The sequence below is a fragment of the Anticarsia gemmatalis genome, chromosome Z (assembly GCF_050436995.1).
Source record: "Anticarsia gemmatalis isolate Benzon Research Colony breed Stoneville strain chromosome Z, ilAntGemm2 primary, whole genome shotgun sequence".
NCBI lineage: Eukaryota > Metazoa > Arthropoda > Insecta > Lepidoptera > Erebidae > Anticarsia > Anticarsia gemmatalis.
Window position 1 is genome coordinate 16,820,919 of NC_134776.1, and position 17,776 is coordinate 16,838,694.

Here is a 17,776-nt window from a genome sequence, read left to right on the forward strand (position 1 = left end):
CGTATAATGCGCTCAGCTTTTCAGATTATAGAAAAATGGTGTGAGGAACAACAACTTTCTTGTTTTTGACATCTATATAGTGGTATAGGGACACAGCAAATAAAGTTATGGCAGCAGCAGCTTCTACGTCCACTTCGCGGAGGGCTTCGAACTATTGTGAGCATTCCGTGAATGTGGAGGGCATGGAGTCGGTCCGTGAATTCACGGCGAGAATACGCCCGTGAATTCACGGCAATAATGTGGAGCCGGCATTAGGGTTTCTATTGACTTTGAAAAATGTTAGTAGTGCTTAAATTGCAGTATAATCCAAGTAGTGCTCTCTCTGTGTAGATTCAAAACTTAAACATACATAAATATACCCAACGATGAACGAGTATTAGATTTCTTCTTCAACGGAAATAAGATTTCTTAAACGTAGCATTTCTGCTAAGTCTCGTTCATCGTGGGGTTTCGTCAACAGCTTGGAGGCTTCCAAATCCGACAAAGCTATTCCATCTAAAGTTTGGACTTTACTGAGAGCGACGTACACTTGGCCCTTCGCGAAGTTTCTTTTTCCTAATTCTATCACAGCTCTATCGAGGGTAGTCTTCTGTAGCTTGTGCACTTTTACAGCCCAGCACAAAATCAGAGGTAGCATTCGACGCTCAACGTCACCATAACCTCTAGTTGCTTGGAGTGTAGCACACATTGTTGGAATGAATACAAAGCCATCAGAATTTTTTAATCTGCTACCTATTGTGTCGTCGTCGAACTTAATGAGCACAGCGTCAGGCATTTCGCCTTCTTCCAACTGATCTCTGCGTAGTGCTGGCCATTTAAATCCTTTCACAACACCCATAGTCCCATTAACGAGCCGATCAGAAACAGCGATATTCCGCCTCAACATGACGCGTAAACTGACACCTAAAAGTATGGTTGGTAATTAAAGACCACCACAGCTATTAACGTCACTGGGAATAACATTATCCGGAGGTTGTCTTCCATATGTGTCCGGTTCTCGCGATTCGTCAGTTGCGTCTATTTTGTACATACGGTTTGATACAGCATTGGCGGCAGTCATTTTGTTACTATAGTTGTCGACTTGTTTTACTGTGGGATAGATATGAACCACGGCACCATCCGCAAAGTCTCCCGTTAATGGGATCCGTCGTCGTTCACACAAAAGCTCTAGGTCTGCTGTTGTCAGCTCTCCAAATCTAAGATGATTCAGAAGATCTATAAAAACTTGATCATTTCGCTGACGCATGTTGATTGTTAATTCGCAGAAACTAAATTGATGCCACAAGTTGATCTCTGCCGAGCATCATGCAGGTTGCATGAAGCACGAATATCCTTTAACGGGGGGCAACTGCATTATGTCTCCAAAAACAAGCATGTTTAGCCCTCCAAATAATAATGTATTGTTCATCAATTATTCTAGTCTGAGATGGATCATCCGGAGGTTCTCGTACGAGAGACCATCGAGATCTCGTCGATGATCAGCCAACGGATGTGGCGCCACTTCCGTCTCTCTATCTCCAATTTATTTTCGCTCATACGACTGTATGACCTTTTGTATTGGCAAATAGATAATTGAGTGTAAAGTCTTCCCGAAGACTTGTCGAGCGGCCACTCCAGTTAAGGACGCTACTTCTACGAAGGTTGGTTTCAACAATACGTCCACCTTAAAATGCCTAACGTTTCGGCGAGTGCATTTTGAGTAACTGGATACAGGCAGTACCGGATACTTGTAATGTACGAATGAATGTTAAATATTTTTCAGGCGGTCCGAAACTTCACAAAAATTTTGTATTTTTTCGTTTATGAAAAAATTAAAAGCATCGTCAAAGAAGGGAGTCCCAGGGCGAAGAGAATACTTTTTAACAATTTTGATATTAGGAGCTAAAATATTAAATTTTGAGAGGGCCAAATCTTTCTCTACTGACTCAGAAAGATACATTTCGCATTTGCTCTTGTTAAGTTCTAAACCAATTTTTGAAAAATTGATTTTCAGAAATTCCAAATCCTTTCAAACTGTTTCTAAATCTCCTCCAAGAGTTCCGTCATCTAAATACCAAACGTTGAATTTTGAATTTAGCTGCCGAATGATTGGTTGTATTGCCAAATTGAAAATGGCTGGTCCAAGTGGGTCATCTTGTTGACATCCCAGTGCTGATTCTAAAAGGTGGTCTTTATACAGTACTTTTGATGGTTTTCGGTAACATTGACAAAGAAAACTGAACATTTTGGGGCTTCCTCTTTAATTTCGGTCAAAAAGGTATCCCGGTTAACCGAATTAAAAGCGTTTTTAACGTCGACCTTCAGGATGACCTGTCCTTCCTCGCGGTCAAGGTATGTCGCTAAAGCGTGGATGGCAGCCTCACAGCCCCCTCTGGATCCATAGCCGAGCTGCAGGGGCTGTAGTTTATCTGTAAAAGCGTCACGATAACAAAAACAAGCTACTTTGGCTGCCATCCGCCGATATGTGCAACCTACGGCGATGGGACGGATGCCACCATCGCTCTTGCGTAGGGCACACAGATTGGCACCATTCAAGATATCGTGATGCCATCAGTTACACCGCCGCAGAGAAATAAATTAATTAATGCTGTTAACTCCTTCAACAGCGTATCGCCGGCCACCCCGGCGGTTGAACACAGCAGGTCTTTTAAATCCTGTGGCGTTAAACGTCGAGGCCACCGGCGAAGCCACTCCTGAAAGAGTCAACAGCCATAATTACGTCTTTGGCTACAACACTTATATAATCTGAATTAGTGTCTGGTGGGTCTGGGAAGAAAAGGCCATCCCCTGGCAAAGGGTATTTGCTCTCCACACCAGCAAGTATTTCAAAAAAGCAAGGCGCCACCACGTCTTCATCGCTAAATAAAAGTCTAGCTGTCCCCCTTATATCACCTTACCTCAATTATTATTTTGACTCCACGTAAGTAAACATTGATTTACTGCTGAAGGTTGAAAATTTTGGTTCAAAATCACGGTCCGAAAAAATAGAGTTTTCTTTAATTAGGGATGTTAAATATTTTTGGTTGGACCGAATATTTGGAATATGGAATATTCTATAAGGGAAAGTGAGAAGCTGCTTTCAAACTGTGACAGAATTGTCCCGAACGACGAGGCCAATACATTGTGCCAAATTTTTCACCACCGAAGGCCTCGCGCCACTTCGCGTCACGGGAATTCTAACAGAAACGGACACAACACAACTAACTAACAACTTCTAAACAGGAACGGAGTTTTTTAGTTTTGTTTTTGTTTACTAAAAGGGAATTTGGATAATGTCTGTATCAGATTGGCTGTGCTGCAAGGTGGAAGAGTTTGAAGGCACATTCTGGAATTTATTCATTCGACCCAAATGTATCTTCAAACCCCTCACACTCTTAAAGGAGCGAGCTTGGGGGCAGAAAGGGAAAACAGCTAGGCCTTCATCCGATGTGAAAGGTTGACTTGTACTTACCTCCGAGTTGCTGTCATTGTCAGTACACTTAAAACTGAACATACAACTGAAATAAATACAAATTTACAACAAAATATACAACAACACTATCGAAAACTGATGGACTATCAGCAGTTGACAGAGACGTCGCACTCGCGAAGCCCGAGCGTTGCCGAGGGATACGAGAGCGTCCTGTCAGCTTCGTTTACGGTCTTCATTATTCATATTAGGTTCTTTACATTATTGTCGCCCGGGATGAGTGTATCCAAGTAGAAGTTCAAGTAATAGCGAGGATCGTCACGGTTGATACGACCACTTGTAACCGAGATGTTATTGAAAAATAAGGAATTATACAAATGAATGACTAATTGGGTACTTATTGTCACACGACCATAATCACGAATCATTAATTACATTTAGCAATTATTTAAAGAAGAGAAAGTTGTTGCTGTGGCAGTAGCTGTCTTTGTTCTTATTATTATGTCTTTAAGATTCTTTTTTATTATTTTTCTATTTCGTTTTACATCAATACAATGTAAGTTATTTCTTTTTAATTTTATACTTTGAAGTTTGGCTTAATTTTCAGTACAGTTACATGCAAAGTATAGATGGAATTCTAGACATAGACATATAAGTATTTATTGCATCATAGAAACTGTGTACATAAGTTGTTACAATATAATAATAGTTCCGACTAGGGTTTCTCATTTCTCGACCTTTTTTATTTCTCGGAGCACGAGAATTCTCGACAATTATTTCCCGGGAATTCTCGAGTTTTTTTTTATGTGTGGGATTTAACAATAAAACTACACTTTTTACGCAATGTAAAACAACATTTATTAATCAAAAACATTAACTATAAAAAACTTTAATCAAGCGAACAAAATTAACTCTAGTGAGATCTTTTAATCATTAGGTCTACAAGCAATTAGTCTTTTTTTATGAAAAATAAAATATCTTCTAAAAACAATGTCGTCCATCATGGCACCATAATAAAACTTCGTACTTTACATTACGTACTAAATAACTTACTTTAGACTCTCTCTTACTACAAACTTTCTTTTTAATTAGGTATAAAAAATAACAATCATTCTAACTCAATTCTAACCATGTCAATACAATAAAACTTAGAACTTTACATACTAAATAATTTACTTAAGTCTCTTTCTGTACCACAAATTTTTCAATTATCTATACTATAATATTATAAAGCTGAAGAGTTTGTTTGTTTGTTTGTTTGAACGCGCTAATCTCAGGAACTACTGGTCCGATTTGAAAAATTATTTCAGTGTTAGTTAGCCCATTTATCGAGGAAGGCTATAGGCTATATAACATCACGCACGGTCATTAGGAGCGGAGTAGTAACGAAAAATGTTACAAAAACGGGAAAAATTTTGACCCTGTCTCTCTTAAGTGACGCAAGCGAAGTTGCGCGGGTCAGCTAGTGTAACATAAAAGGATAATGTTTTAATTATATATAAAAATAACAATCAGACTAGCTTAATAGTTAGGAGTAAGGAACCTTAGTTAAGTCTTTGTAACAAATATTCAATATAGCTGACCCGCGCAACTTCGCTTGCGTCACATAAGAGAGAATGGTGAAATTTTTCCCCGTTTTTGTAACATTTTTTACTCGTACTCTGCTCCTATTGGTCGTAGCGTGATGATATATAGCCTATAACCTTCCTCGATAAATCGGCTATCTAACACTGAAAGAATTTTTCAAATCGGATCAGTAGTTCCTGAGATTAGCGCGTTCAAACAAACAAACAAACAAACAAACAAACAAACAAACAAACAAACAAACAATCAAACAAACAAACTCTTCAGCTTTATAATATTAGTATAGATTTGTTATAAATAGACAGACAGTCTTTTCGTTACGTATATCAAAATATCAAATTAACAATACTCTTAGTCTTAGACTAATTATAATCACAATATTTAAAGCGGATACTGCTTCAAAAGCCAGCCCACTAACTATATATTTTTATTAAGGAAATAAGCCTTTAAAAATACAAGAGCATTTAAAGCATCATCTGAAAATCGGTTTCGTATTTTTGCCGCAAGGTTTCCAGACAAGGAGAAAACTCGTTCGTTTTCTGTCGACGTAAGCTTTGCTGTTATAACAGCTTTATACAAATTTTCAAGATTTGGTGTTCCTTTGCCAGTGGATTCATATAACTGAAACTCTTTTTCAATCAAGCTTTTCGTTAAAATAGTTCCAATGTTGCTCGTAGTGTCTATGGCTGTCATTTCAATAGCCTGTTTTAGTTTTAGCTCAAAGGATGTGGCTTGCTCGAGTTGGTCGTTTTCTGATGTCTGTATTAGAGTGTCATCTTCATCTACATCTAAATTAGAGCTGCTAGGAAATAAACTATTGTATAATTCTTCTGTAAATCGTATCAAAGCTGTTTTGGTGCAATTACGTGTACTACTTTCATTATGGTTCTGAAATATTGTTGGGTTGTGAAGGTATTTAATAACTGTAATCAAGTTGGTATTGCGTCTATTTTCAATTTTGCTTATCAGATAATCCGCAAACGTGGTTGCTAAATTGTTTTCAATGGGCTTTAAGTTATTTATCAAAACATCTATTATTGCCTCCGATGTCAAAATAGTGGCATCTTTCCGTGATAATGCGTCAACAGACAACTTAACCGGACGTAAAATTGCCAAAAATGACTCTAAAACATCAATGTTGTCGTCTTGCCACATTAAGGACATAGTCAAATCGATCAAATCGGTTTTTGTTGCAGAATGTAGCCAACACAGATAAATGGATAGCGTGATTTAAGCAGAGTACCATTTCAGCTGGGCTTTCACGTCCGAACTTTACCATGACCTTTGGTCCATCACTAGTCACAGCTACAACGCATGCTCCGAACTCTTTTAAGCGATCTTCTACGATTTGCCTCGTCCTCGTTCATTGGTAAATTAATCACTACTCTGTACGTGCAATTTTTGAAAAAATGTGTCTAGACCTTTTTACAAATATAACTGAAATATTCAAGTGATGAAAGTTTGGACATGACAATAAAATATCAATTCATCAATTCTCACATCTTTTATTATTTCCGCACAGTAAACAGATTTGTATACTGAAAAAGTGAGGCTACCTACACACATATTCGGATTAATTGGTCGGCATTAATCGGACTAGCCGGGCGGCAAAACCGAACAAATGTGTAGTTGAGCCTGAACAGCCAAGCCGAATAAGTAATTGAATCGGTTTTGTTGTTCCGAATATGTGTGTGGCAAGCCTGAGACGGACACAAACTTTCATATGATAGATATTTCAATTCAAAACGCTACCAGTACGATATAATTAACCACTAGAGTCTGGAGATTCATAAACATCTTAATTGTCACAATACTACACTGAGATTTTTTAAAACCGTTGCAAAACGATCAAGAGCTTGGTTATATATGAGATTCTCCGTAATTTGAGTCCAGGGTGTTCCACCTTCCTCTCATAGGTGTTTTTCTCACGTGTCTCCTCTTCATAAAGATGACGGTGCTTAACTACAACGACGTACTCATTTGTAGCCCGCTCCAATTTAATTTGTGCTCCGCACTCGAAAGGCAAGAAGCCAAAATACTTATAATATTATTTTATTATAATTTTAAACCATATTCTTATCACTTAGGTAGGTTCTTTTATCGTGTTATTTAATGGCAATCCGGGTATTTAGTCGAGTTTCGCCAATTCCAGAATAATCTAATAATATTTCAAACATAATTTAGACTGCCCAATTTGAGACTGTCACCTTTGACAACTGTCACCTTTATAGAATATAAAAACGTGTTCTTTTTTTAAAGAGATTAAGGTTTGAGTAACTACCTACTTAACTTTATTAGCCCCTTGCTAGGCGGTGCTTGTCCATTGTATATAGGAGACATAGAAAACAATGTAGTAGCTACATACTCTCTGGAATGAGTGAACCCCTACTTTTAAGGTGCTTCAATATTCAAACTAGAGCTATTATACTTGAGTGTCTCTGGCTGGATGAGATGTGCAAGCCATAAACAATAACAAAAAGTGTTTTCGTATTGAGCGACAATCCTCGATAATTTGTACACTTGGCTAGCACATCTCGTTTTCGTTAGTCACATCACTATTCGTCATTGTTTAACAAATGACACTTCCATACATTTTGACAGATTTTTTTCTCCTTTCTCCAGGAGAGAATGTAACATGGCAAGGCCCCCAGATTCCTCAAGATTTAATTTTTTGCTCATTTTGTACATAGCATTGCAAAATGATAGTAGCAATCTTTTACCGTTACATAAGGGAAAACCTCTTTTAGTCCTTTTATTACTGCTAACTCATAATCGCGTTTGTACATATTTATTTTCAACCCAAATTGTTGTTTGAGTATCAAAAACGAACTCTTGTTAGCAAAATTAACCATCATTTCTGGCTACATCTACATGTAAACTAAACATTTAAATATAAGGAGCTGGCACACTTTTAAAAGTAGGTACCATCGCCATACAAGCTTTCGACTGAATTGAAATATTGTTTTAACTCTAAACGTGTAAATACTGAAAATATTAATATTCTTTCGGACAAACTATACTAACTACACTTTGGACTCGTCATATAAAAAAATCATGCACCAAACTATCTGGTAGTTTTTCATTTTAAAAGTTAAAACAAAACGAATGATTTACTAAGTACATATAAGCTTTGTTCGTTTTACGGTCTGAAAGACCTTCGTTTCACACACGATGTGATGCTGATAGGTACGAAGGCCGGCAAAAATCGATGCTGTGGTAAAAAATGGACTGGTGGACTGTTCTGGATTAATATTAAAGTGGTCGGTATCTATAATTTATTAATTTATATACCTATTTATTACCACCTTACACTAACAGTACTTACTACAGATGTAAGTTATAGGTAATAAAATATTAATAGAACATCGTAATCATAAAATAATAATAATCGTAATGATGGATTAACAACGAATAGCGCTAGGGGTTGCGATTGAATGAAGGTAATGCCAATATCTTGTCATGAAATAAATCAAGCTTGACATCAGATAGAAGAATATTATTAATATTGTTAAAGCTAGGTTTAACGGACTATTTAAGTGCAGAGTAGAACTGAAACGAGGGCCGTCCAATAAATGGACGCTTACGTGGCTGAAGTGAGTTTCTAGCTGGTAATGGTACGATGAAAGATAATATTTTTTTCACGAAATTAAAACCATGAGACGGAAATAAAATCAACGGACAAGCCTGAATTAAAATTATTGTCCTCATTTTATTATTATATTCTCTCAACTCTTTTATTTTCTTTAGTACTAACTCTGTTCCTTCTTTTAGTTATGATAAGGCGTGGCTTTTGGAAATGCCAGTTCGCTAAGTTCGCTTGGCACACTCGTGCTTGGAACAGATAAAATTTCAAAGGCCAGTTTAGTTAAGTTGGGCAATGTAGTTCGCTTATTTTTCCGCCACAACATCACATCTGTGTTCTCAGGTTCAATGGATAAATTTAAATAACTATCAATCTCATCTACTGAGGTTCTATCGGATTGTTGTTTATATATTGAAGAAAAATATGATTTTCTGGTCTGCACAAGAGTTTTCGTATTACATTTAATATTCAGACGCGGATCTAATATGGTAGCTATTTCTGCAAGATCAGTTTTTATCAGTGAAGAGTATTCATTTAATTTCGTAATCATAGCATTTACGGATTATTTTAATAAATATTTGTTACTGTAAAAGCCCGAACTGTGGTAAATCCTAAGATTGTCCGGTAAAACCTAAGATTTACCAACTCTCAATGGTAAAAGCCCGAACAAGCCGGAGTTTTAAAACTATGTTACGGTCTTACGGTGCCTATTTAAAAAACTTCTTCTTCATAACTATGTTACGGTATAATTATACACCGTAACATAGTTATAAAGAGGAGTTTTGGGCAAAGCGACATGGGTAGGTTAGGTTAGAAGGCTGAGCCATCGTGGTTTTTTCTTTTAACCACCCAGAAGGAGGAGCCCCGCGAAGCGGGGCTCCGGCGACATCTCGACATCATCAAGTGAATTGAGGTAAAAGTTCGAAATAAAATAATTACTCGGACTTTTACCATTGAGAGTTGGTAAATCTTAGGTTTTACCGGAAAATCTTAGGAGTTACCACAGTTCTGGCTTTTACAGTTACATATCCATTTCAAAATTGTTGCATGTGATCCAACAACGAGTCCATGATGGGAATAACAGAATATACGCTAGGATATTAATATACATTTAACATCACCGTGGCTTCATAGAATTATGAGTTTAAAAATTATAACGCTTGAACGCTTGAGCGCATAACTCGAGCATGAAAGTCTAAACTTTTAACGCTCGCATGCGCTCAAGCGTTTAACGCTCGAGTCTAAAACGCTTATTTTTACAACACTATGTATCCAACTTTGAGCTTCTAGTAAGCTCAAAGTTGGATACATCAGAGAACAAAATGGGTATACTCCATAAGATTATATTTAAGACATAAGATTATATTTAATTTCACGTGGAGCCCAGCTTACTGCGTTAAATTGTAATTGACTCCAAATTAACGCATATATTGCTATGATAGCTCCAATATTTGTAAAGTTTTGAACTGTATGTAAAACTAAACATAATTTCTGAATTCGTTTGGACATTATTATCTTATAGCTATGTGATCCTTAAACTTTAAATCTGATGTGAGAAAAAATCCTAAATCTCTAACTTCAGATGTTCTCGACACAAGTATCTTGTAAATTTCATAGGAGTTGTGAATTGGAGAGTGTGAGCGAGTAAAACTAATAGTAACACATTTTGAGGTGTTAAATTGTAAGCGATTTCCTTGCTCCAGTTATAGTATGGTTGATTGACTTCTTCGTGTGTTCCAAAAGTCCCATGATTTTTCTGCAACGGGGCAATTATAAACAGTGTCCGGCATTTGTCGGGCCACGGACAAGTGGGATAAAATAGTGCCAGTTGTTCTTTCACAACTCAACGTAATTAATGGGAAAGACCCGATATTTTACGCACTTACAAATAGTTTCATAGAAAATTACTATCGAATTTGGAATATACCTGGTTACTCTTAACTCTTTTTTTTACACTATTGTTATTGTTTTAGATTTTCGATTAGTTGTAATAATATATTGAGTAGGTAATATTGGTCAATAAAAAATACGTGCCTCTGATGCTAACAACATTTTTAGAGACATAAGCTAGAAGTAAACCTAAATATAATTTGATTTTGTGTTCATAACCAATATATTTAGACAATAATATGTGAATCAGACACTAAGCAGGTATATTTGTATCTTTCTAGATTCACAAAAAAGACCTATATTTCTGCTGAATGCTGCACTTATGATACCGAACGTGTCAGTCACGCCTACTTTAGATGATATCCAAGAAGTATTGATTCTTGCGGGAAAGCAAATATCTGGTCTTTCAAAGGGAGTGGCGCAGTGGACAGGAGGGAAGACATCTAGGGTATGGAATAGAAATATACTAATGAATGTATTAAAAAATTTTATGCTACTAACCACTTACACACTTTTGTGTTGTTAAATACAGCCGGAAAATACCTAGTGTTTCCAGTCATAAGCTGTATAATCTTATTACTAAGTTCAATTTGGGCTACATGTATAGTTAATAAAAATATAGTTAGTTAAAGTGTAAAAACATATGAGGTTTTGTTGCATATAATCAGAAATATTTTATATGTACTTATCTTCTCTAACTGCAATAAATTATCTACTAAATATTTGCCTTATGTTACGTAAATATTGATTCAAGAAATTAATCAAAAGTTTCTTTCTCTTTCCAACGTGTTGTGTGTTAATTGTATTGTGATGTTTTGTCGCACCTACACCTTGTGAACTTGACTTTGTTCTCGTCTGCGACTGTGTGCTTCTGCCTTATCCAATTTGTTTGCGTTCACTCGATGTGGCTTCTTATATTTGTTGTGGGCTTCGCGTTCTCGCTTCAATGTATCTAGGTTAGCTGGAAGAAAATCGCGAAGCCGCAGTCCAACCAGCTATTAGATGTTGTTACCAAAGTTGACGAACAGGTTCAATCTGTGACGGTGCCGGTGAACCCGGCGCAGAAATCTATGAAAGTGGTGGAAGCGGCCAAGGTCAAGAGGAAGAAACATTACAGATTGGAGTCCGAGGAGAAACCTCAGTTTCCCTTCCAACCAAAGAACTTTTATAATCATGTCATGGAAAACAAGGAGATTGTTAAGACTTTATCTCTGTTGTCAATGTGCACTCAAAATGTAAAAACGGTAATAAATATTACATTTAATTTTCTATTTATCAGTGTAATTGGTCAGTTTAGGTATTAGTTATGCCTGATGAGTATCTTATGAGAACATCTAAATAGGTACTAGATAAATACTACACTGTATTAGCAGGTACCTAGATATTATTTCCTATGTATTTATACTTATTGATAAATAATGTAATTGATTAATGTTTTAGGAACTTAATACTTTAGTAAAACGTTGGCGTCCGTACCATTACTTATGGAAATGCGAGAAAACGCTGCGACAATTATTGGCTTGGAACTTGAACGACTTTGAATCGGCTCTAAAGAGACATAGTGAGCTTGAAGCAAAGCTTGAGTCAGAACCAGATTTTCTATTTATAGGCAATTGTCTTGCGGTGTCCACTGAAAAGTTGAAGTTGGGACTTACGACCGAACTTAAAAGTAAGTTAAATGTACTGTTGAACCACGTATATTTCTTTGAAACTACCGATTTGAAGTATATTAATAAACCTATAGATACTAACGGTTATGTCATGTGATTTTACTGAAAGATTTTTTTTTTCTTCATTTTTGGTTTTAGACGGGACTCACAGGATAAGTCAAGCAATGCGCAAGAAATATAAACGAGAAATGGATTATGTGTATGCCATTATGAATGACTTGGAACGTAAGCTGGAAAGGCCCATAAGAGACCTAGATGACGTTAGAACCGTTATGGAAACCCTTAAGAAAATAAGGGAGCAAGAAGTCGACATGGAGCTTAGAATCGATCCCGTAGAGGTAAAAATGTCGTAGAAAAAAGAATGCAGTATCATTTTACTGCTTTGTTATTATTATCTCAATGTTTTTATAGGAAGCTTTCAACATAATAACTCGCTATGAATTGCCAGTCAGTAAAGAGGATTTAGAACAAGTGGACAACCTTCGGTACACATGGCAGCAGCTTCAGGCTACGGCTTTGGCTTCTCATGTCCAACTGTTGAGGATGCAGCCGCAGTTTGAAGAAGATCTGAGGAATAATCTTGACCGATTCAGAGAAGATAATTCTGAATACGTGCATGAATACCGACACGCTGGACCTATGCAAGCTGGATTGACTCCTCGCGAAGCATCAGATCGGCTCATACTCTTTCAAGTAAAATTAACCCATATTTTTTATTGCATGTTTATTTCATCATTTGCGTTATTTCAATTATATGAAGATTTAATAAAAATAGGTATTACATAAAATTTCTAAAAGTAACAAATTACAACTTATAACGCAGGCATGACAACAGTATAACTGCGTTAATTTTTGTGGGTATATCTAAAAAACTGACTTGATAAAAATATGCGACATTGGTAAATATTTGTATTAAGAGGGTAGGCAGCAATCGTATCCAGTATGAATTATATTATCTTAGGGTAGAAAAAAATGATTTTTTTTTGGTAAAGTAGTGTTATCAAGTAAGTATAAGTAATTGAAAAAACCTTAGTTATTTTATTTTCTTTTCAGAATCGTTTTGATGGCATGTGGAGAAAACTTCAAACGTATCAAAACGGCGAAGAACTGTTCGGCCTTCCACATACTGAATATCCAGAACTAGCGCAAATAAGAAAAGAACTTAATCTTCTCCAGAAACTGTACAAATTGTATAACGACGTCATTGACAGAGTCAGCAGCTATTACGACATTCCCTGGGGTGAGGTCAACATTGAAGAAATTAATAACGAACTGATGGAGTTCCAAAACCGATGCAGAAAACTGCCAAAAGGGTAAGAAAACATTTCGGGAAGTTTATATCTTTCACTACTTCGAAATATATACCTTTCGCGTCGCCTTTTACGCCATAATGTATTTGTATATAATTGTTGTCAAAACTTTAATGACGCCTGTTTATTTGTTTTGTGAAATACTAACTGACAATTTTATGCTTCAGTCTAAAAGAGTGGCCGGCATTCTTCGCACTAAAGAAAACTATTGATGACTTCAATGACATGTGTCCACTGTTGGAGCTGATGGCGAACAAAGCGATGAAACCGAGACATTGGCAACGTATTATGGAAGTTACCAAATACAATTTCGAGCTAGACAACGAAGATTTTTGCTTGAAGAATATTTTAGAAGCGCCGCTGCTTCCAAATAAAGAAGATATTGAGGTAAGCGAATTGTAACGGTAATGCCCCCCTTTACACACACACTATCGAGAACGTTCGCGCGTGAAAGAGTGCGCGTTGAAAAGGTTTGCAAGGAGAAAGGAAAGAGCGCGCACCACGCTTATCTGTCAAGCCCGCGAGGGAACTGTGCGCCATCTTTCCCGTGCGTAATCCTGTACGCTTCTTAAAACGCGCGATAAAGCGTGTTTGTAGAGGTGCCTATTACGTACTCGCCAAAGAACTCACTTAGTATTAGACATTTACACAGACCACCGCTCTGTCTTAGTTTTTATTAAAAGCTGTAAGTCTTTCCCAACTAGCACACAAGCTGCTTATACAGTCGTTATACAGCCTGATAGTTGCATAAGAGTCGTTCAAATGCTGTACAATTCTCTATAAGTTGTATACTAGCTATTTAAAAAACCCTTTAACAGCTAGGCGGGACAGTAGCCGTTTAGTAGGAAACTAATGACTTATAGTGATATATGAGCATGTAATTGCATCGCTAGACAGCCTAGGGAAGTATAGCTGAGTTAAGGGAACTTTCTATAACACCGTTAACTGTATAAGGGGACTTTAGGAGATAAAGGAGTTTAAACGGAGTTATGCGTTGCGCTTATAGCGCTCAAGAGCGTAAATAAGCTTTTTGTAATGCCTTAGGTTCTATAACAGATTTTTTTAGGGCTAGTGTATTACTCATCTATAAAAGAGTTGCGTAGGTCTTTAATAGCGCCTTGAGCGTTATATCAGATATTTATATGGCTTCTGTACGGCAAATAGATGTATAAGGTATCATTCGAAACATTTTTACAGCCATGGGGATTACAGAATTATGTTAAGCACCTAAAGCGCTATAACCGAGTAATATACCTTTATACTAAAGCTTAAAATTATTATCATAATATATTTACATTGGTGCAGTGGTGGTTCAGTCTGTCAACTGTTTTTAAAGAATAAATAAAATAAAATAAAATAAAATAAAATAAAATAAAATAAAATAAAATAAAAAATAAATTTAAAAAAAAAGAAAAAAAAATTTCAAACTATTTTAATATTCAACGACTAACCCCTAAAAGTACGAGTAAAATGCTGGTGTGCGACCAAAACAATTATATTGAAGCACTCCTATACCACAACTGCAGAACCTTGAGGTCTACAACAGCAAACACTAGAGCCTTTGTACAGCTTAAGCCGCTAGAGCAGATGTAACCAACTCTGAGAGGTGCTTGATCGAGACGCCATTACAGCATTTGGTAAACATATTTTTTGAGGTTATTACGATCTTTTGAAGATCATATAAATCTATAGCCTGGTAACGTTAACATAATTAAAATCATTTTTTATTACCTATAACCCTAATTAAACTATCTGTAACACTCAAAGTCTTATTTATGTTCAAAATACAATTTTCAAATCCACATATCTATATAATTTTTGCATTTAAAACTGAATATTTTGAGGGCGCATGAAAATATTGACGATAATATACATATATATTGACAGCAAACTGGAACTCGCACTTTCATATCACGTACACAAAGAAATAAAAGCGATAGACTACTTGTTATTTTTATAATCCAATCCGTAAAAATAAAATGTCTCCTCATTTGTCACTGATGATTCATTTTAATACAATATATTTAGTTTACACCACAATAAACCGACCATATTACTAATTTAGAGCGTTAGCATTTATAACCGTTACACAGTAGCGCTAAAATAAGGTAAAGGTGGTATAATCGCGCTGCAAGAGCTTTTTCGAACGCTCGTGGCGCTAACCACCTCTGTACAACAGCTGGTAAGCGCCACGAAGCTGCGAAAAAGCTCTTGTAGCGCGATTATACCACCTTCATCTTATTTTAGCGCTCCTGTATTACTACTATACTACGTTCTATTATAATTACTATTTACGACCACTGTAGAGCTATAAGCTGGACAGTATGGGCCTATTTGACGCTACAAGAGATCTGTAGCCGCTTATAGAACCACTATACTTCTTACTAAGGAGCCTAAGGCGTTATAAAAATCCTTTAACCGGCCATTGTGCAGCTTGTTATAGCGCTTGTGTGCTAGTTGGGTTTTACCTTGTTCCTAGTGCATCGGACTATCGCTTTGTTATTATCTGTTCACTGGAAACAGATAAACGATGAGACGCGAATGGTATCATCAGAACCCCTCATTTGATATAACTTCACTTGAACAAACTTCAGACGGCAAAATGCGCTGCCTATCTTAAGTTGTATATTTTACCTACTACCATTCATACACTCTAATCGGTCAATTTGGTTTAGCTCCAAGAACCATATTGACCGAAAAGAGCGTCTGTTATTATTATAACGTTTTTAGTACAGTTGTTCATTAGCGGATGATTTACCTATAAGTCGTTTATTTTATGAAAAATATTATACAGCAATCCTAGTTTGTCAAATAGCCTGCAGCCGCAATCCAAAAGCCTGGTCATAAATCCGCTATTGGCTATTGGCCAAGTCTCCTAAATGCATGCGCGTAGCTTTTGTATGTAGCGACTATAAAACATTTTCAATAAGAGTTTATAAAGTTTAGATCTATCGTTTATAGAACTCTATCTTTGCGGCGGATGTGGCTTGAAGAAACAACATTAAAATTTTGTGACAATGTTTATGACAAACTTGGGGCTACACATGTCAGTTCGGCAATATTTATAGAACAACAATTAAATCGACTAACTTATTCGGCTTGTGCCGATCGGGTTCATCTACACATAATGAGGTTTGCCGCCTAGCTAGGCCGATGAATGGCAAACCGTTATGACATGTGTGTGGCTGACTTATTAAGAATTCGTTCTCATATCTGGCGATGAAATGTGTGTACAAGAAGGGCAGCAAACTGTTTGACATAGGACGTGCCACACTTCATACCAAAGACCTGCACATGCGCATTGCATTCTGCGTATTCAGAACTGTTCGGAACACAGCAGCATTCTCCGCGTTTATACCAAGAGCTCATAAGCTATTAGGAGTTGTAACCTTACGTAGTTTGGTTGATGCTTACTTCGTGATGGTTTTCTGCACATGCGCATTTCAGAGAAATACCTTACACCACACTCAGCTCTCTGAACGTAGTTCCGCTCGTGCATTTACACTAGGTTAACGTTCTGTTGCTGCGTGAATGCCAGCCGTAAAGTTAACCCTAACAATGTTAATTTAATGTAAAGGAATGCCACTGTTACGTTATAGTTTAAGGTTCGATGGGATTCAAGATATCAATATTTTTACAATTTATTCACTGGCCAATAAGATTAGTTTTGAAGTTTTATTAATGCTGTATTAATTCATTTCTGGCTACTTTGGAGTCGTAAAACTGCACATGTTTTTGTTTTCACAATATAATTCTACAAATTATCATAAAGAGTCTGCTACTGTTATATTGTTTAATATGGTTGGACGGGAAGTAGTATATTATTTCAACTAGAATACTGCAGATATTATAAGGAAACCGAAACGAAAGCCCAAACACTTTAAATGCCGAAAACTCTATTAGGCAGTTTTAATACGAATTTGTTATTTTTCTTATCAGAAATAAGATCCTCTTCGTTGTTTTGGGGTATTTGAAAATGGCGCCAAATTAATAGCTGTCAGTCTCTTCGGAATAAGTTCAGCATGTTCAGACTGTCATTACAAAGTACGCATGCGTAGATTTTCATTTACAATATGAAGTTTGGCTCTGAAACACTTCTAACTCATGGCTCCCTAGTACTCGCGCGGTGATAAAAACACTGTTCAGGTTTGTTAGCGGCATGGCTCCGCACATGCGCAATAATCTGGGGCCCTAGCACGGGGTACTGTATAGGAAATACGCACGAAACAGTCGAGGCGACTGTGCCTCTTTTGGGCAAGGCCTAAGACCATGGATTTCACTATACTCCATGCTATTAGGATAATAACCTCGATCCTTGACATTAATTACA

General features: G+C 36.7%; 1 protein-coding gene across 1 annotated transcript in view; it reads left to right on the forward strand.

Annotated features, from left to right (window-relative positions):
* Dhc1 (dynein axonemal heavy chain 1) overlaps positions 1 to 17,776 on the forward strand; it is a 167,513-nt gene that overhangs the window by 22,453 nt on the left and 127,284 nt on the right. Inside the window, exons 18-25 of the mRNA XM_076135322.1 lie at positions 10,748 to 10,987; positions 11,074 to 11,087; positions 11,423 to 11,710; positions 11,907 to 12,135; positions 12,275 to 12,474; positions 12,548 to 12,829; positions 13,190 to 13,449; positions 13,614 to 13,833. Of these exons, the coding sequence (XP_075991437.1) occupies positions 10,748 to 10,987; positions 11,074 to 11,087; positions 11,423 to 11,710; positions 11,907 to 12,135; positions 12,275 to 12,474; positions 12,548 to 12,829; positions 13,190 to 13,449; positions 13,614 to 13,833 (1,733 nt within the window). The remainder of the gene's footprint in view (positions 1 to 10,747; positions 10,988 to 11,073; positions 11,088 to 11,422; positions 11,711 to 11,906; positions 12,136 to 12,274; positions 12,475 to 12,547; positions 12,830 to 13,189; positions 13,450 to 13,613; positions 13,834 to 17,776) is intronic.